At 42.1% G+C, this 20,855-nt stretch overlaps 1 protein-coding gene across 1 annotated transcript; it reads right to left on the bottom strand.

The window, feature by feature from the left end:
• Positions 1 to 1,623: 1,623 nt before the first annotated feature.
• On the bottom strand, positions 1,624 to 17,246 carry LOC306753994 (protein phosphatase 1D-like; the record flags this gene model as incomplete). The annotated part of the gene is made up of 8 exons (XM_079237906.1): positions 1,624 to 1,638; positions 2,681 to 2,770; positions 11,958 to 12,278; positions 13,793 to 14,026; positions 14,125 to 14,306; positions 14,428 to 14,552; positions 14,738 to 14,966; positions 16,745 to 17,246. The coding sequence occupies 8 exons, from the start codon at positions 17,244 to 17,246 to the stop codon at positions 1,624 to 1,626; spliced, it is 1,698 nt and encodes a 565-aa protein (XP_079094032.1).
• Between the last annotated feature and the right edge of the window lie 3,609 nt (positions 17,247 to 20,855).

Genomic DNA, 20,855 nt, shown 5'->3' with positions numbered 1-20,855 from the left:
GGTTCCCAAACTTTTTAGGCCACGCACCCCCTTCTACATCCCGACCGGGTTCACGCACCCCCAATCCCACACACCTTTAAAAAAAAAAACGCAATAGAGCCTATTTATAGCCGCATAAAATCGGACCAATGCGAGAACTGTTTGCTCGCGCGTGGCGTTTGTTACAAGATTTAGTCCACTGTATAAATTTCAGTTACACAAGGCGTCACTTTTAAAGAGCAATAAGGATGGCGAGGACACACACGCACAGGCTCAGAGGCAGATTGCATTTCACATTTATTTACTTAAACACAGTAAGCCACGTAAAGAACAAAGAGTGGCACGTAGGCTCAGAAACAGATATTAATAAAAAAAAGGAGGCTCCTGGGGTGCGCGCACCACACTTTGGGAATCCCTGGTGTAGACCCAACACATGAATGAGACTGCAATTGTTTTTGGCTGTTTTGTAACTCTTCCAATTTTGATCTAAAAAATGTAAGGGGCTTCTGACTTGCACATTTGGTGTTCAGGTGGCGGCGCAAATAAGAGGCTTCAGACGGCTGTTAGCCAGAACCTCACTGCACAACACGCACTGTGGCTTCGGGCAATCTGCATTGCCAATCCAAGTGAAGCCCAGACCCAGATAATTGTCATCATATTTCCTCTTTTTTTTCCCCAGTCTGATGCTCACTCTCGTTTCCTCTTTTTTCACCTTGACTCCGCGATGGGTCTCTGTGCTCCCGCTCCGTCTCCTCTTTCTCAGACTCCCGGTCGATTTCTTCTCCCGGTCTCTCCCCAACGCACCTCTCCGTTTCTCTCGCCTCTGGTTCCTCAACCTCTCTCTGTCCCTCTCCTCTTTTATTACTGATAGCTTCAGATGTCCCACCTGACAGCTTCCCCGATTTCAGCCAGTTTTATATATTTTCATGGATGTTGCTGAATGAATGAAATGACGTTAGGTGCACAAGCTAGGCTAGCTAGTATGTACGTAAAAGACAGTCTGGCGGCCGGACCGGAAGTGCATCCATTTATTAAATTGTACGTTTTTAATTGTAATTAAATGTAAATCTTACAAAGGGAATTTTTTTAATTAAAAAATCCTACTTAATTTTTTTTAAATTATGTTTAATATTAATTATTACACGATTAGACCACCATTACATTTTTCCTCTCGCGCAACCACTAGAGGCAGCTCGCGCACCCCAGGGGGTCATATCTGACAAACTCCTGTTAAACAGCGGGAAACCTAATTGTCATAAATCATCTTTACACAAACACATACACAACCCATTGTCCTTGTCATCTTGTATTATCTACCAATGTGCCGAGATTGTGTGTGAAGGCATGGTGGCACCGGATTGAAGCTCCCATTCAGTCTCACCCTCTCACCAACTCTTGGGCTACTCTGCAAAAGGCTGTGCCAAAGTCAATAGCTTAATAGTGTTGCAGGTTAGCTGGAGTTGTGCATGTGTGTGTCTGTTTTTGTGTGTTGTTGGCCTCTGTACAGCGGGAGTCTACTTGCCTTTACAGACGGTTGTGTTGCGTATGTGAAATTGTTGCCGTTAAAAGCAGCAGACGCACTGGCAGTGACAGAGGAGGCGTTGGACAGCTCCCAGGCTCCGGCATGTCGCCGTGCCGTCCCTCTCACCTTAATTCAAACTGAAAAGACAACACATAGCAACACAAATTCAGTGACTTGAGAGTTGCCTCCATCGCCAGCAGGGAATTAGGAATGAGATGAGTCAACTGTTTCTTTTTACTTCTCCCCGCTGTGTTTTTGCATCTGTGAGCATCTGCATTTGTGCACGTATACCCGGATTTGGCATGAACAAAAATAGTTAAGGACAGAACAGCGGCAGCAAGTAAAATCCGACACTCTTGTCTTATCAAATTAGTTACTTTGTACAAGCATTTACTAAACTAAGGCTGAGTTACAGAAAAAATATTACCTTTGCTCACATTTTCATTCTGATAAAAAATGTATTTAGATTAGCTACGTGTGCAATTTAGAAGTTTGTGCATATATCCTTTTCTTCTCTTCCTTTAAGACTAAAGACCCAATTCAAATAACAACGACACAGGCAAAGCGGTAAGTCCTGGGCAGATCATGGACATTTTGGGCGTCTCCAAGCCAAACTGTAACTGTGGTCTATGTGGTAAAGGAGCGCAAAGTTCAAATAGGCGAGTGGAAGTTGAATATAAATCGAAGGGTGTGATGATTAATAAATATGCTCTCAGTCAGTTACATCACTGGCGTCATCGACCTGAAACAGATGTGCCTGTAATAGTGATGCATAATGACTGCTCAAGTAATAGAAAGATCCCCTTCCGGAAATCTTAACTTATTGTTGTCTGGGCGATGCAGAGTTTTTAACATTTAGTTATAGTACAATGATGATAAAAAAATGATAAAAAAAACAACAAAATTGTTTGGTGAAGCTGATCACATCAATCCAACACGTTTTCATCACAATGGTAGGCTACTGTATTTGACATTGAAAATAACTCTAAAAAATAAATATCTCAAAAGGTAACACAGCACCGTTTTCTTTGTGATGCATTCAATGAATGTATGATTTTAGGCTTTTTTTTGCAGTTGGAAAAGAGGCAGTAAAGCACAGGTTTCAAGAGCTCCCATAATCCAATGTTAAAATGGACCCGTCTGAAGTGTGTGGTTGTATTGACTTTGTATTGGTTGTACTGCATGGAGCCCGGGGCCGGCCTCCATGCTTCCGTTGGCGACAGTTTCAGTAACCAGCGTGTGAGAGCCGTGCAGCGCGGCGGCCATGACCTAGCCAGTGGGGAACACTCACATGCACTAACATGCACTAAACGGGTCAGTGGGATTACTAACAGACCTTCTCACAAAACCCAGTGAGCACTGTTATATTTGTGTTGCATACTGGCTCCGAATTAAATGGATTTAATGATCAGCTGACGAAATCGTAACAAACTTCCTGGAAATTGGAGCGTGCGCAGAGCGTGCCCGAGGATAGCGAATAAGCCACTTGAAGCAATCTGTATCTTGCTTTTTGGGTGTCTCATTCAAGAGGAGTAAACCATCAGCCTTTGACATCCGCAGGATAACGGCAGGATAACACGTTTCACTTCTGGTTCTTAGCGATGACCCTCTATGGCGTTATAATCCAGGCTTCAGAGGTTTGATCAGACTAAGAGCATTATAAGGTATGGGAGGTCAGATGGGCGTCTGAAAGCAATGATGGCTCGCAAGGACACATTAGCAGAGGATTAAACACCGTTCCATGCCAAGGGTACATATGGTGACAAAACTGCATTAAGAAGGAGAACAGTACTCCCCTCACACACCAGAAACTTCTCAGCACGTCACATTGGATGGCTAATCGTTGTCACACTATATTTCTCACGAAATCTCTTTGGATTTAACAGCTCAAAACTCAAAGCTTAGGTCAGGGTTTTTCTCACATTTTAACCAATTTTCCTCAAAATGTGTATGCATCAAGGCTTTTTCTCCAACCAGAAAATTAGAGAAATTTTGTACGATTTTGTACAATATTTTCATATTGTCATGGCTCTCAAAGTCAATTTACATTACATAAGATCAGCAGCGAAAAATATAATAAGCAACAAAACGTCAATGAGTATGCCCATTCTTTGTTGGATAAGATATAATCGAACAGTAATCACAGCTATTGCCAAAGCCTCGTTCTTGCCTCAATTCACCAATAACACATAGAATATAACACACAATAACAATATTTGTATTTGTGTGGTCACGTTCTCTCAGACACTGGAGGATTACTAACACCATCCTTACACCTGGACATGCCAATCGGCCTTAAACCTGTGTGTGAGGTGAAATAGATTTTTTCAGGGTAAAAGCCCCAGGACTTAAAGGCAGCTAAGAATCTTAACCTCAACGCACCTCTAAATCCAGCTCCAACATGAGTGCATATAATCGTGGGTCGCATCGCTCACTCAATCGTGGAACGCTCATTGTAAAAAGACAATGAAGAGCGTAGACGACCTTGACGTGTCTCGGTGAAATGGAATGCAGCCATAGTTTGATTATTTACATCTGTGTTTGAGAAGTCCAAATGTCTAGTGTGAGAAGGTCCAGAGTGGCAGTTAACTTTGAATGGATCAAGTCATTACTTTATACCGGTATTAGAAGTAGAATTGTGAAATGTAGTAAACTGAACTTATTTGATGTATCTTTTCACATTTAAAATTGACCATTTGAGAGATGAGCTTTCTTCATAAAGTAATGTTAGTGGCAGCTATTCACTTTGCAGTCAGCCAAAGTCTGTTCGGCCATAACGTGATGGGAGCAATACTTAGTTGCAGTGGGCTACAGTGTCATCTGAGCATTATGGCTTACAATTAAATGGATTTAATGATCAGCAGATAAACCTTCTCAAACACTTTACCCGTTCCTGGAAAATTGAGTTTTCCTATAAAAGCCTGGGATAAGCGAATAAGATACTTGAAGCAATCTTTATCTTTTATTGATCTGTATCTCATATTAATTCCTAAATCAAGACGACCCAGAGGTTTTAGTGGATGCCGCCTGATAAAGAAAAGAAGAAAAAAAGTTGCTTATTTGAACTAGTCACAATTAATGGTATATTAAGGATTTAACAAACTCTTTGTGCTGGTTTCAACTAGATATTGGATTGCAGAAGGTTAGTGATGAGAAGTGAGTTTGACATAGGGGCTTTGTTTTTTTTCTTTCCACTGCATACCAGCATAAGGTAGGTAGATTTTATTTGACCTGTGTGAGAACCCTGTCGGAACCTAATAAAAGCCATTCTATCACATAGCGTCATGCTTTTTCCATTGCACTGGCTCTGTGCTGATTAGTTGACTGGTCAGTAGTGTTTTGAAAGCGGCAATGAGCAATATGCTATTAAATCGTCATGTGAAAAGTGCTGCCAACTCTGGAGCTCAGCTTTGAGCTCATTGTTTTGCTGGCTGGCCGACACAGGCCCAATCCCAATGTCCCCCCTAAGCCCTCAAACCCTGAACCCTCAGGGACTTAGTGAGGTCACCTGGTAAATGGTTGAGTGTGTGAGGCGGTGAGGGCTTGAACTGGTGTAAATACGAATGGAACAGCACTTTGCATATCACGTGACAATGACTCCATAAATAAATATTTTGTACAATTGTGGGTATTTATTTTATACTTTTTATTCCCTGATTTGAACATCTTCTAGGCTCTTTCCTCACAAGATAAAATGTATTTTCAAATAATCTATTTACTCGTTTTTGTCAAAACAGTTTCAATAAAAAAACAAAAAGTTTTATGAATAAATCTGTGTAAAATAATAATAATATATATATATATAATTTCTGCTTGCATTCCTCTGATTTCATGTTTTTGTATGTCCCATCTTTAATCCTTAATGTTGTGTAAATGTATTGGGCTGAACACCCAAGTGCCGTCCTCTTTTTTTACCTATTTGTTTTTTTTACGCCTCCATGCTTCAATTGGTAACTGCGTATTTAACGTCGGTCACATTGCTATGAATTGTGGAAAATTCCCTTGGGCAAAGTCGGCATCTGATGCTGACTTACGGAACGTGTTCATAAAGGGCTCAAAATGTCTGCCAGAGAGCCCTCAAACACACGACGATGTGACAGTGGGACAGAACTCTGTGAGTCCGTCAGGGTTGAGATCGGGACTCTGCTTACCTCTGGCACTACCAACCCTCCATGGAAAACCCCTCAGGCAGCAGGGTAGTGAATGTTGGGGAAGTGATATAATTGTTTTTCAGGCAATTGTTTCCTGTTAGCTTCGTTGTAGGCTGGGATAATTTACATCATAACCATAACCATTTTTGGTGACATCATGGATAAATTCCAAGTATAATTTCACCCACTTTCAACCTGATTATCGAGAGCAATTGAAAACATCTGAGTTGGTGACAGGACCCTTAGATATAGTTTTTAATTTTTTTTTATTAAAAGGCTGTTAAAAAACAAGACGGTAACCTAAACAACAAACATGTAAAAATTACGATGTAAAATAAATTATAACAATAAAACAAACGTGATGGCCCTTTTTGTTGGACATAATGTTCCTATTAAGTTCACTCTATCTTTGCACATGTGCTGCAACGGGCAGAAAAGAGTGACTTTGAGCTGTCGGCAATTGGGTTGCGTGTCCCTGTGAGTATTTTCCTTTGAGCAAGAGAGTGAAGGAGTGAGTGGACTGAGGTATCAGGGAGAGAGAAAGAGGTTGTGGAGGGAAGGCACTGGACCATGGTGAAGTGGAAAGGGAAGGTGACGGTGTCTCCATTTTAGCGGGGAAGGTGCACGCCATCTAAATGAGTGACTTTTGTCTGAAGTGTTAAACCATGTGATCCTAATCAACAACACAGACCATCCAGTTCAGAACTATCAATGCGGAGCCAGACCTCATGACCTACCACAAAGAGAAGTCATTATGTTGCAACAAGCCCTCCTATTCAGCAGCTATCGTCAACATCAGCCACTGCAATGAGCATAACGAGAAACATTCTGATTCATCACAAGATGCATGCAAAACCACACCAGTGCCACAAAGCAAAGACGCAGACATGAATGAAATAATAATGAAAGGGTGGTTGTGAGTTTAGGAAAGACCGATTCCAATCTTGTGCAAGCGTGAAATACACAAAGAATCATTTTTATGATGAAAACAGTATTTGATCAAAACCCTGCCTGCCTTCTTTGAGAGGGAGAAAAGGAGGGCAAGTCACCTCACATCATCCCGAGAAGTCTCCCTCCTCATAGCACTTACTCCAGAGCCTCCCAAGAGTGGCAGAGGGCACACCATTAAAGTCCACAGAAACACTACTGATACTGTCAGAAGGAGACAGGAGACATGGAAAGAAACAAGTTAGGCGGGCTCCACCAATGGCTGCGACTCTCACACACTCACAGTGAGTGAGAGTTAAGGTGCCAGATGAGCAGCGGTCTAATTTAATAATAATCAACATTCATGGGACATCAATGCAAGGTATGAAATGTTTGGTTACAGAGACCGAAGGAAGAGTGAGGCTACTACTTTCGGTGGGTGTCGCTAGTTCCACGCTGTAGCCAGCTAGCGCTGCTGCTAGTTCCCCACTAACTTCCGCTAGCTCTCCGCTAGCTCTCCGCTAGCTCTTGCTAGTTCCCTGACAACAATCGAAGGTAGTGGGACCAGCCCCGGCTCGATGCCCGACTCGGGCAGAGGGGACGCGGGCAGTAGCAGCAGCAGCGGGGAGCTAGCAGCAGCGGGGAGCTAGCAGCAGCAATAGCTTGCTACAGCGGGGACAACCACCAAAGGTAGTAGCGACTTGTGACCTGGCTTTTACGGAAAGTGAGGAAGGCTTTGGTCCACCACAAGCTGCCAGAACAGCTTTCAAGTCTGTGACCATCATTCCCTTCATGGAAGCTTCATGTTTCATCATACATGTACTCCTGTTTTTCCATTAAATATGTCTGTATCTGCAGGACCGTCTCAGTAAGAATGGTTTGGGTGATCAGAGGATGAAAGGGAAAGATCTGGTTTCTATAACGGATGCATGTTGAGATATTGAAATTGATAAACAAAAATGTTGAAACAACATAACTAAAAGCCAAATACAGCCATATCTGACAGAGAGACCCTCTTTGATCAAGACAGAATTTCTATTAGACCCATTAGATGATAACTTTTACAGACATTCGTAGTCCCCAAAGGATGTATCCACTGGTGATCTTCTGAATTTTCCTCGAGCGCAACTATGATGTCTGTGGTTTTCTGGGAAATGTCTCAACAGCCATCGGATTAGATTCCCAAGAAATTGGGTCCATATGTATGCCCCCCTCAGGGTGTGGTTTGCAATCTCTTTGGGGATCCCATGACTTTTCATCAAGCGCTATCATCATTTCAACATTTAAATTCCTATAATTTGGTTTATGACCAAATACCAAACAAAAAAAAACAGAACACATAAGCATGTTTGCATTGTTAATGAAGAGACGCAAAAACATGTATTTCAAATTCAAAAACTATCTAAGGAGACCCCTTAGGACAGATTGGCACAGCCTTTGGAGCCGCTTCTGATGTGCACGAAATCCACAATTTAAAAGGTGCTAACTTTGGAGTACATCTATGATATGCCTCATATATCAACCAGACGACTCTCAGCACGGGGATTGCTGAGCCTGCAAACTAGAACCTAATGGTGCAATCAGCACAAACAGCGCAAACAACGACAACAGAGCTAACGGTGTTGGAAGGTGAGCGGGCGACCGCTGGGTGTGTCCACGAGGGTCGCGACTCATGGGTGTCTACACGGTCACACCATCTGACACCTTGGTGGGGGTGCCTGTCCACGCAGTGGGTGGAGTGTGACTTTAACTCTACTCACGATGCCATTACTCCACGACTGTCATAGTCCCCACACTAGTTTGCAGTGAAGATGCTTATACGAGGAGGGGGAGTAGAGGGAGAGGTGGTGGACAGTGATACGCTCCACTGGCTGATGCACAGTGACAGACTGTCTGCAGTAAGAGGGGAATGTTGCATGTTAGGCAGGTCAGCAGATGTTGGGCTGACAGTCAATGAAATATTCAAGTCAAGACACAATCATGGATCTGATGTCTGTAATGTCTCAGAAACAGACCCTGTGTAGAAACAAGAACTGTTCCTAAAGTACAGTATATGTCACAGGGACATGCCATCACAAAAAAGAAAAGAACAAAAGACCAGTGAAGTTACTTATTTACGTCAAGCTTTCAAGCCCACCTTACTGCTGGGATGGCTGAGGTAATCTCATTAGCACTGGCCTCATTTCTTTCACTCTACCTTCAGTTTAATATCCAACACCTTTCTCATCTGAAAGAGTAAAGCTTGCATAAAAGACATTGGAGTGTGCCCACCCACCCCCACACACTAAAATATCCATTCTTTAAAAAAAATGTGTGTCAAAATGTGTGTAAATTCACCCAAAAATTCAATAAATCACAAAAATAAAAATCAGTTTATCAGTAAATTGTACTTTTTTTGCAGACTGGTCAATGTCATTGTTTTACCCTAATTATTTATCTTAAAAAACATGATAATTTCTCAATTCATAAAGGCACACTTGATCCTTCAATTCTTAATTTTTTTATTTGAGTAAATGTAGTCAACTTTCTTACATTTCACCACTGGTGGCAGTTAACAATACAAAATAAATAAAATAAACACATGTTTGTACTACAGCTTTATGCCCTCGGACATAATTGTCCACTACAAAATGTGCATGACTAGACTGAAAGGAATCGGTGTGTCTCCTATAACAGAAGCTCAGATGTGCCATTGAAAGCATTTTTGGGATTCTGTATAATAAATATGGGGTGTTTTAATATTTGCAAAGACATTTAGAGAAGTTCATATTTTTCATCCCATTGTTCTTTTGTGGAATTTACTCCTTTTGATGTTAACATTCACTGAGATCAGTATTGTGCCAGTTTTAAGTGGATCAGTGTTGGATCCTGTCCAGGCCAGTAGGGGGGCTGACGTAAACCCATCATCTCCCACGTTTCACACTTTAACCCTTATAAACCTCACAAATGACCCTTCTTATACATGATTAAAACATTCAATCCTCAATATGCCCCCTATTGCAGATGACCTGAACAGTTAAGCAATATGACTTACAGTTTTTGAGTTTCCTGAGCTTGTGCACCAAGAGTTCCAAGGGCTTTAAAACGGAGGTTTCTATTCACACAAACGTCCACATTCAGCAAAGTCTTGGGATGCTCAAAATGAATATATTTCAGAAATACAACAAACAGGTTTTGACTGAGTGTCTTATTCAAGTAGCACGTGTTGTGTACCATCAACAGCTATGGCAGACAACGCCTTTCAGGCCCAGCTTACAGAAACACACAGCTGATTCTCATCAGCTGATTGGACCTCAATCAGTTCCTCCTCCTGTCTGTAATACTGTACTGCGCTACACTGCGTGCATCAGAATATTCAAGAGACTAGTCACTGCAGGAACACAACTGTTTAATCTCTTTACATCAGCGCCATCTACTGGAACTCAACGCCAGTGCACACTGCACAAACGTGAGCAGAACCATCACTCCTATATTCGAGCTACACAGTAGCTGGAGGACAACACGGCTCCATTGACAAAGTTGACGAACAGGTTGCTTAAAAAAAAAAAAAAAACAGAAACATGCGAGGTCATGAATCATATTCACGATAACAGCTCCACACACTGGGCTGGAGATTGTTGTTTGAGCAACACAGACACTGCAACAGACTCTTAACGGCACCGATTATTGGAAAATGAGAACTTTATTACAACACACAAAAACGCTGTTTGTCTTTCAACGTGTGTAGCTTATACAGTTAGTCCTAAAAACTGGTTGCAGTGGATATGAAGCCAGACACAAAGTATTGCCACTGTCAAAAAAAACAAACACATGCCCATTAACATCCATTACCTCTGGACACATAACATCACATTAGAAGATCTGAGCATGCCAGAGTCCTGAAAAACCCATTACTTTTGCATAATAACGTACTGTACAAACTTCTATTGCATATTGACGTGCTGTACAAAACAAATCCACAAACTGCTGGGCCACAGCCGTACTTATATTGAGATATCCAAGAGATTCTCACCCGTTTGAGTCCCAAATATGAAAACCTGTGACTAGCACCTGTGACTCATTTGTGCTAAGGCAACCATTACACGTTTATGGAAAAAGGAAAGGGGAAAAACTAATCGGCTAAAACAGGAACCGAGCTGCCATGTTAACATAAGCTACGACTTTACGACACACGCCACGTAACGGGCACTTCCTGCATTCGTACCGTAAGGTGTTTTCTGTGCAGATTAAAACACAAGTTATGGAGCAGACCACACACACAATATATGCAAAGATATGTAAGGGGCCAGTAAAATTAACTGAGTGTTATGCAAACCAAAGTCAAGGATAAAGCAGACTCCAACCCACCTTCCAGTGAGGCACGGGTATTGATCTTGGCTTTGACATCAGCACTCAGTATCATTGGTCAAATAAAAAAATAAAAAAGTAAAATGGAGATGGTTCTCTCCAGCAAATAAAGAAAATGTCCATCAAAGGGTCAGTTCACTACAATCACACATCATGTACATTACGGATAGAGATACGAGGGGAAATGAGAGAATATATTCCATTTGTTTTTTCTTCTGATTTGGGTGAACAGACCCTTTCACGCCTCCTCACAAGCTGTGCATGAGATACACCAATTAGCAGAGTAGCAATTGTGATCAGGACAGTACATAATTAGTCACTGATCAAACACAAAACAAGCAACAGATCTAAAAATCTATATCCTCATCAATAACCCCAGACCATTGCTTCTCAAATGTTTCCATTATTTTGCACGCTACAGTATCACCACTAACAGGGGCCTCTATTGAACCCAATTAAACAATAATAATGTCTGAGGTATTGACTCCTATGAAGTAAAGACTGGGATGTTATGGCATCAGACAATTAAAAGACATCTTAAAGAGTAAATTCATTCGATAGAAATCTAAACTGGAAGATTGCACGTGTCATAATTTTGTGGAACTGATGTTATCTCAGATCTTAGTCATCTATCCTCAAAATACATCTTTTGGATATATACTATACATACTTATACCTATGAAAATAGATTGTGCGGATTAAATGGATTTTAAAATTTCTGTGAACACTCACTTCTAAAGAGGGGCCAGGAAGAAAAAGGTTAAAACAGCAACACATTTACAATCTCAAATTTCTCACATATTTACATAAACAAAGTCTTTTGGTATAAAATGTATACATCTCAGAATTGACCCGTGGCACACCTGATACAGATTATCCTTCTCGCCTCAGGGCAAAAAAAAAAAAAAGTTTCTATGAGACAGGAATCAGCACACACACATGGAAGAGCTGTGGCGCCGCGGTAGGATGCCGCTTCCCATGGAGGAGCTCCTCCTTTGACCTTGAGTTTGACCGGAAGGTTCACTTTGTACATTGCTGTCCGGCGCCGCCCGGGGGAGACGTTTGCTGGAGGACCGGCCCAGCCGACGAGGGGGACCCCGGAGCTCAGTGTGCGGATAGCGCCGAGGCCTCTTAAAGGGAGGTGCAGGAGCAGCGCAGCCCATCTGGGTCGCAGTGTCTTGCTTTTCAAAATCTTTTGCTGAAGCGTCTGAGGGGGGCCGAGTGGCCCTCATGGAGTCAGCGTCAGGTAAGAGCTGCGCGGGGGCCCCGGGAGCTGCTTCATGCAGCCCAAATGCCTGCCACAGGGCCGTGGAACTGTCTTTGAATGGGGAGGAGGCATTTGCTGGGTCACTCTGCTGAAATAAAAACACATAGAAAAATAAACCTTATTATTACATTATAATGCACATGTATATATATTCATTAAAATGTAATATTCTATCAGTTTTCTTTTTGTCGAGAAAAATAACAACTTGCTATTCATCATTCGAAAAAATTAATAAACACACAGATGGAAGCCGTTACAAATGGACACAGACTAAACTCATGGAGATAAACCATTGTTTGACACACAATATTGGATTAAGATTTATTTAAATGGCTCTGCGTTACGCTTTATGTGTGCATGCCCGAGATAATATGGATCATAGAGAATGCAGGCAATGAATATAGATCTAGGACTGAGGGATGTGATTTGGCAGGTAGAAGCATTCTCAGGAGCTATTCATTTATTAAAAACCTACAATGGTCTGTTCAGAACTATTACTGGCAAAATAAGAAAGATCAAATGGTCATCTTCTCCTGCCAAAGAAAATCCCCCTCTTCTGTAAGAGTTATGCAAAGTACAAATCTAGTCTTCAGATATTTTTCTTTCATCAAAACTGGATGAGGGGTCAGAATGAATAGAACATCTAATTCCATAGTAACATATTATATCATGTTAATGTCTCCTCACTTGGTATATGTATGAAGACTTAATACTGTAATACTGTTGGGACTGTGAATAAGCCATTATTAATGTCACTGTCTCCCTCTGCTGGATGAAGTGGGAAGAAGGTTTAGGGTGGTCCTGGTGATGGGAACCATCTGTGACTAACAAAGTCATCTAATGTTTCTGAATTAGTTATCACACCTTCGTTTTAAAATAATGGATGATACATTTAAATAAATAAGTGATCTACAGCTCTCTTATAGCAGTCCAACATCAACACCACCGTAATCAATACTCACAAGCAGAGAGGACCAAGCAGCTGGAAAGGAAGTTTGTCATGCTGATATCAAATAAAAAGCTGTTTTTTAGCCACCAGGTTCAACAAGGAAAGCCTTGCTTTAGCAGAGCATATAAATCATTTGGCTGGTCACATAGCTGACACTTTGACACATTTCTTTTTTATAACTGAGCAGTCACCTCACTACCACTCCAGGCATGGCCATCCCTCATGTTCTTCTCCATATATCTCATCTTCTTCAAAAAACATGTCATCCTCATCATGCTCCTCCTGTTGGCCCCGAAAACAAAGAGTGATTTGTTGAAACCAGCGGTCCACTGATAGAAACTGTTGGTGTGACCTGAAGTCAGCCGCCATTGGTGACTATATATATATATATATATATATATATATATATATATATATATATATATATATATATATATATAAATAAAAGGACAATACAGCGAATAGCAAACAACAACAAAAAGGGGGGAAAAAAAAAACACACACAAATAGGTGGATATTTTTCCATTGTCAGACTTCCCTGGCAGTGACTGACTCTACATTAGGAAAATATATAAACCTATAACATGCATGATTTGAATTGTTCACCCTGCATTAAAAATGACAAAATGAGAATACAACGACACTGTGGCACTGACCTTTGGGACCACACACGTGTTATAAGTAGTCCCCGGGAAGGGAACGTGGTCCATTCCTGTAGACATGTCAACGACGATCTCATCTCGATGCATCGGGATCGGTGGGCCCCCGCGCTCCTGCAGGGCCAGGACAATCACTGTTGTGTTGTCTGCACGGAGCATGCGCTCCTTCCAAAACAGCAGGGCGGTGCACCCCAGCCGCCGGGCGCAGGACATTCCCTTTGGTCCCTGGAGGCAAAAGAAAGAAAGAAATTCTAAAGCTTTTAGGCTCCAACATTTGTGAAGGTAATGACTGCGACAGTTTTCCTCCTTTGACAGTTACGTACCACCATTTTGTCGTGGCTGGAGCACATGTTGACTGCATTCTTGGGCGGCATCATATTCCACAGTCCATCACTGCCGATGATGACGTAGCGATGGCGGCTGGGGTCAAGGGTCATCATGGTGGTATCGGGCTCTGGAGAAACCACAAACTCCCCGCTGTAGAAGTCGTAGCTCCACAGATCGCCTTTTTAAAAAAAGGCGAGGAAATATTAGCACTTTTTAGAGGAATAATGAAACAAACAAAAATGCTTCTTACAGTATCATTTCACGGACACTGAACCCGGTAAACAGGGTGTCATCCTTACCGAGGGATCGGGCCACAGCCAGGAAGGGGATCTGGTCGATGACCGTGCTCCTCCTCACAGGGCCGTTGTGGGTCAGCCTGGGCCTCTTCCACACAACACGGTTCACCCCAGACTTTTTCATTACGCTGCAGTCACAAGAGAAACACACTTCAATACAAAAAGACAGGAAACGCGGCAATGTCTAAAGGAACAGGGTCAAGTAAATATCTGCCCTCAGTGGGATGCAATCTAGATGTTTGACATAGCCCCCGACCTTATAATACAACTCAATCTTTAAAACAAATTGTCTGAGTCCTGTTCACCAGCTCACCTGCCACCCAGTCGTTCAATCCGTTCTTTTTCTTTGGGAAGTTCAGGTTTGTGGTCTTGTGTTATTTCAAGTGCCTGCAGCGTGACGTCAGAGTCATTTTCCTGCACTCCCACCACCACTGCCGAATCTCCGACATGGGCAACGTACATGTGGACCCCGCGGATCACAATCACGCTGGCTGTGGTGCCCGACGTACTGGGCAGGCCGGTTATAGTCTTTGGCCACTCCGCTGTAAGGGGGACAATGAGAAATAAAAACTTGAATTCATGAATGTTACGTGCTGATCAACACTGCATGGGCAAAGTCGGGAAGTCAGTGAGGACAAGAACACAATTGCCAAAATAGTCGTGGTTTAGAAAAAAAAAAAAATATATATATATATATATATATATATATATTTTTTTTTTTTTAGATGTAAGACGCAGGTAACACTTTTAAGAAAAGTTTCACTGGCAACACAGAGTGAAGAGGGTACATTGGAGCCGAGTAGAATGAAGGTGGAAGAAACACCGAAGGAGGCATAAGAGGATTATGAATATTAGGAATACGATAGTTAAGAGGCCTTTTCATCTGGCAGGGAAAGCTGTGAGAAACGTCTACCGAGGTCAGGAAACCTTTCCTTGTCTTTTAAAATAGTCGAATACAAAGTAAGTAGCGACACAGCTTTAAGGACAACCATAGGTCATAGATTGGTTCCGTATCCTCAGGAATTTTCTCCACAGTAGAGAATTATACTGCAGCTTATTGCATCAACAACAGTTCAATACAGGTGAAACAACTGGTTTCTCCATTTTCAAGGAAAACGAGCCAAAAGGAAAAAAGTCCTTCATTTGATGGAAAACAAACTGTGAACTCTTATCACATATCACTGATGAAGATAATCTGCTCGCCACGGGTCAGAGAGCCGTTGCATAAAACAGGATGACTGCGTAAGGCACGCTTACTCGAGTCTCAAAATCTGGCTCATTTTGAGAAATGCAGTTTCATAACGTGGGATTAAATAGGTTTGACCCATGTTACCATAGAAACTTATCCTCCGCAGGGTAGCCTCCTGCTGTTTGGGCTAGTTTTTTTTTTTTAAGACTCTGCTTCAGCTCAGGCTTAATCAGAATTAAATCCTACTAACCAGACTGAATCACGCAGCATCTTTATCCAAAACTCCCACCCCAGCAGTCCCCTCATCTCTGCATGCAGCTCCTCCACACGCGTGTCAGGAGCTGTGGTCACCAGATATCTGGAGGTTCTCTTTTGGTTTTGTCTTTACCAACTTTAACATGTAACCATTCATTTCATAGGTTTACAACGTGCTGCTCCGCGGCTGTGGACGTCAGAGCTTGCTGTACCTCCATCTTTCCTTCACAGTGAACTGATGTGACCCAAGCTTCACGTCTCATGTTTAGGTTCTTCTGTTGATACTCATGAGGACTTAACAATGCTTCTGGGAGCTTCATTTATGGACTCACTTTTTTCTTTTTCAAACAGTGGCACCTTCTATACACCCTTTCTGCAAAAATTGATATTTGAGGAAAACACTTTGTGCCTCTATTAGATTGAGCGATTGATGAAAGAAAAACACACACACACACACACACACACACACACACACACACACACACACACACACACACACACATGCTCACTCCTTACATTTAAAACATTGGATTGGAAACTGATATAACCCCAAATAGAAAGAAACAGAGGTTTTATAATGCACAGACTCAGACCACGCAACTAAATGCAGTTATTTACATTCAGGTTATCACTGAGTTCTTGTTTAACCTTCAATCCTCTTATATCTGACGCTGTGATGAAACTATTCCTCAGAGCCTCATTGAGGGGTACATGTCCACTCTGAACGCTGCGTTGTGGTCAGATGACAGCATCAGCATCATCATCATCATAATACCAGCTGAGAAGGATGCTTTCACGAATCGTGAGCAATAGGCGGCGATCAGACAGGCCTGCCGAGGGAGAGAAAACAAGCGAGCCCGACTCTGGTGGACTTACGTAGCTCCTTCCACATCGCGTGGTGACAGGCGATGAAACCCTTCCTGAGGGCAGCGCACACTTCACTGTGATCCTTGGACCAGAAGCCCCGCTGCTTCTTTAATAAGCCCCACAGATTGTCCCTCGCGAAGTGCGCCGCTTCGCGACCCCCGTGGCCGTCGAACACGGCGAAAAACGCCACGGACTTCCGAGTGTCCACCGGACGCTGCGCGGCTTTCTCCCCCGCCGCCGGCGTGTTGTTGTCGGCGTCGTTTGACAGACTCTCGACCCACACCGCGGAGGAGGCCGGGCCGGGTTCGGCTCGTGTCTCGTCCACGGGCGGTTTCGTGGGTTCCCCGTCCGCGTCTCCCTGTCCTCCATGTCCCTGCGTCTTTGGGTAGTCTTCGACTGGCGGCGTCGGCGGCGGCACGTACTCGATTCGTATCTCGACCACGTCCTCCATGTATTTCCTCCCTCCTTGCTCGGAAAATGCACTCATGCGAAATATGATCCCCTCGTCCATGATGGTGACGCTTTTAAATAATAAAACGGCCCATGGAGCGGATAACTGTAGCTTGCAAGCTAGATTTTTGAACCGATGTTTTGCCGCGATTGTATGGCCGAAGGCTTCCTTCCTTTTTGTTTATCTTCTCCCGAGACGTCCCGCTGTACGCGCTGACGTCACGTTCTTTCCACCTATCAACGTTGCAACCACGCGCGGCACGCCTGGCTTAGTGCTGCCTTGGTTGGCACGACAAAAAATCGGAAATTTTATGCAGTAATCACGTTACAATCACAAAGCGGCAGACCACACACAACTGAAACATAGACTTACAAAATAATGGGGTTTACATTTCAATTTCAAATGTAGTACTTATTTATTAGATTCAATTATTAGATTATACATAATCATTAATTACACATCATCGTACATATTGTTATATAATCATGCTTAATTTGAGCTGGCAAAGTTACAGATAAGGTGTGCTCAATAAATGAATGTCACTAAAATTACAACCATATCATCAGCATTTGCTGTGGAAACTGAGCTTATATCAACACACCGAGTAGGATAACTTAACTTCCATACAACACACTTATACTCATATTAACGCTAATAAGGAAGAATCCTCCCCCTCCACAGCCTCTTATCATCAAAGGGACTGAGGTGGAGAGGGCCGACAGCTACAGATTCCTGGGACTGCAGGTTACATCTGACCTGAGCTGGACTCTTAACACCACAGCCACAGTGAAAAAAGCCCAGGAAAGGCTTTATTTCATCAAGCTGCTCTGGAAAGCTGGTCTGAACCATCGCCCTCTCACCCAGGCCTACAGAGGACTGATAGAGAGCATCCTCACCGCAGGCATCACTGTCTGGTTTGGTAACACCACACAGGCAGAGAGGACTACTCTGCAAAGAGCCATAAAGACTGCGGAGAGGATCACAGGGACAACACTTCCTTCCATGGACTCTATGTCAGCCTTGTAGGAAAAGAGCAGAGGGAATCATCAGAGACTCACTCCACCCAGCTCACTCTCTGCTCAGACACAAACACTGCAGTACAACCTGAGACACAGCAGATCGGACAGCATCATCACCCACAGAACACTTTTTTTCAACAGCTTCTTCCCTGCCAGTCAGACTGATGGCAAAACAAAACTGTTGCAATATGTGTAACAATAACCAAACATTACCTCACTTCACTTATCATGTGCAATATGTGATATATTTTGCCTGTGCAATCATGTGTCATATACCTTCTGATACCACCTTTTAAAATGTGCAATATTCTCATATACTGTAACTCTCCCATTTCCCCTCTTTTCACAATCCAGGAACAGCACTCAGGACTAGCCTATTTCTTACTGTTATTTAACACTTTTTAAAAACTGTATCTAATACCTTTTTTGTACATACCTACCACCTTCTATACATATACCACCGTATGTATAGTGTTTTCATATTTTAAATGTTTTCTCTTTCTTATTATACTGTGTTTTTTATTTCAAAAACTGTTGACTCAGAGAGACCAAAGAGTTTCATTGGAACAGATACAAGTCTGTGAGCTTAAAAAAAAAGCTGCTGAAAGCTACCTGGGTTTTGCAGGTTGTTGAATGCAATGCTATATATCAGAAGAAAAGGACATGCATTATGTTATAGTGTTGCAGAAATCAAATAAAAAAACAAAATAAGTCAGAGGTAGAGGCAGTGTCAATCCAACCAAATCCAACCAAATAACTTTAATGATCCACCTTCACCCCATTTTTTCACCGAAATTTTACAAATATTTAAAAAAAAGGAGTTTTCACAAAAAGGCACGATGACATCACACACATATTACGACAAGAGACAAGTATAACTCTAAGGGATCTCTTATGTTGATGTATGGTCTCCATATGGAATCCACTTACTCATTATTATGTTTGATTCATTTAGGCCTAAGGTCACGAGTGACAGAGTTTGTGCGGTGCGTATTCTGATGCATAAAATGTACATTACAGACATGTCTTTTTGGACTTGAGAGGTGTGGTCGTTGGGACGGCTCTGACACATTGATGCTGCTGCGGAAGTTCACAGACGTTTATTCAAATCTTTGATTTACTTTGTGATGACCACCACAGACACATAATTAACGGTTAACAATAAACTGTCTTTCAAGATAAAATGCATGGAAATCGGATCTCTTTTCAAATAAGGACACATTCCTGTATTCATTGTTTCACAGTGTGAACTACAATGCTGGAACCTATATGCATTCTTCTCAAGGCCTACTAAGCTGTGAACTTTGATGCTGGATTTCTCTTCTTCTTCCATGACTAATCTTTACATCTCTCTCTTGTATGAGAGAAGGTGAGCGGAAGGGGAGAAAAGGGAATTTACCACATTATACTTTCTATCAGTGTCTCCATCCCCTAATACTCAAAGCTCTGACTTGGGCTTTAACCCTGAAAAGCCCATGTTTTAATATCCAACCTCTTCTACATTTTCTTTCTTTCTTTCTTTCTTTCTTTCATTCTTTCTATCTTTCTTTCGTTTTTTACCTTCTTCTGTATTTTTTCTTTCCTTTTTACCTTCTTCTGTCTTTTTTCTTTCTTTCTTTCTTTCGTTCCTTCTTTCATTCCCCTTACTGTTTATGTCCATTAATAGTCTAGCCCTCTGAGAGGACCTGTCTGCACACAGGCCACTATTACAGGCAAAGTGATTTCCATGTAAATGGTGTCAGAATGTCATTTTGAAGTGAAGCTGCTGAGAAAATGAATTCCTGAAGACGAGCGAGATTACCATGGGGCAATGACACCTGAGTTGCATTCTCGCACATTCCCCATGCAGCTCTTGTATAATAGTCAATCCACAAAAATAGCTTTGTTTGGCTCCAAGACTGTGTAGATGCTGAACTGTCAGTCAGCCCAACCAAAGAGGAGAAAGGGATAGCAACCCACATATTACCATATGAATGTATGGTAATATAACCATTTTCTTGATATAAGCAAATCACAGTTAAATTATGTGTGCGTGTGTGTGTGTGTGTGTGTGTGTGTGTGTGTGTGTGTGTGTGTGTGTGTGTGTGTGTGTGAGCACTCGTATTGACGGCATTTGTTTCCTCATCAACATACAGCAAATGTAATGATACATTGGTGAGGTGCATGGTAAAAAGGTACCCTCAGGGCTTGCCATTAGTTTATGCGACAGGTTCAGCATTCATCTAAAGACACAAATATTAAGATCAAGGCCAATAATGTATCAGGGCAGAGAGAGGCTCGGACAAAGAGTCAACAGGTTTCAACTCAAATCTCGTTCTCTTTCTAACAGAGAGAAGACACACCAGCAAAATGCTCTATATGCCAGTACGCGATCTCGCTACTGTGTGACCATCCTAAAGTTATAGATTGTGATAATTGAAAAAGATTAGACATTCTATTTCTCAACATTAAAACATTCCAACAGATATCAATGAGCTAGGAACAAGTTCTCTATAGACGTTTATCTCTTACATGTATAATGTTAGTAATAAGCGATCTCTGCAGGAGGGTTGATTTATTAAATTAATGAATGTGTACTGTCTTCGCTAAAGATTGTTGTCAGAAACGTATTCTTCAGCTTTCCAGCCAGCTTGACATTTATATCCTCCAG

The sequence above is a fragment of the Taurulus bubalis genome (genome assembly GCF_910589615.1).
Source record: "Taurulus bubalis genome assembly, chromosome: 2".
Taxonomy (NCBI): Eukaryota; Metazoa; Chordata; class Actinopteri; order Perciformes; family Cottidae; genus Taurulus; species Taurulus bubalis.
Note: the sequence above shows the minus strand (reverse complement) of the source record. Positions and strands in the feature narration are given on the sequence as shown.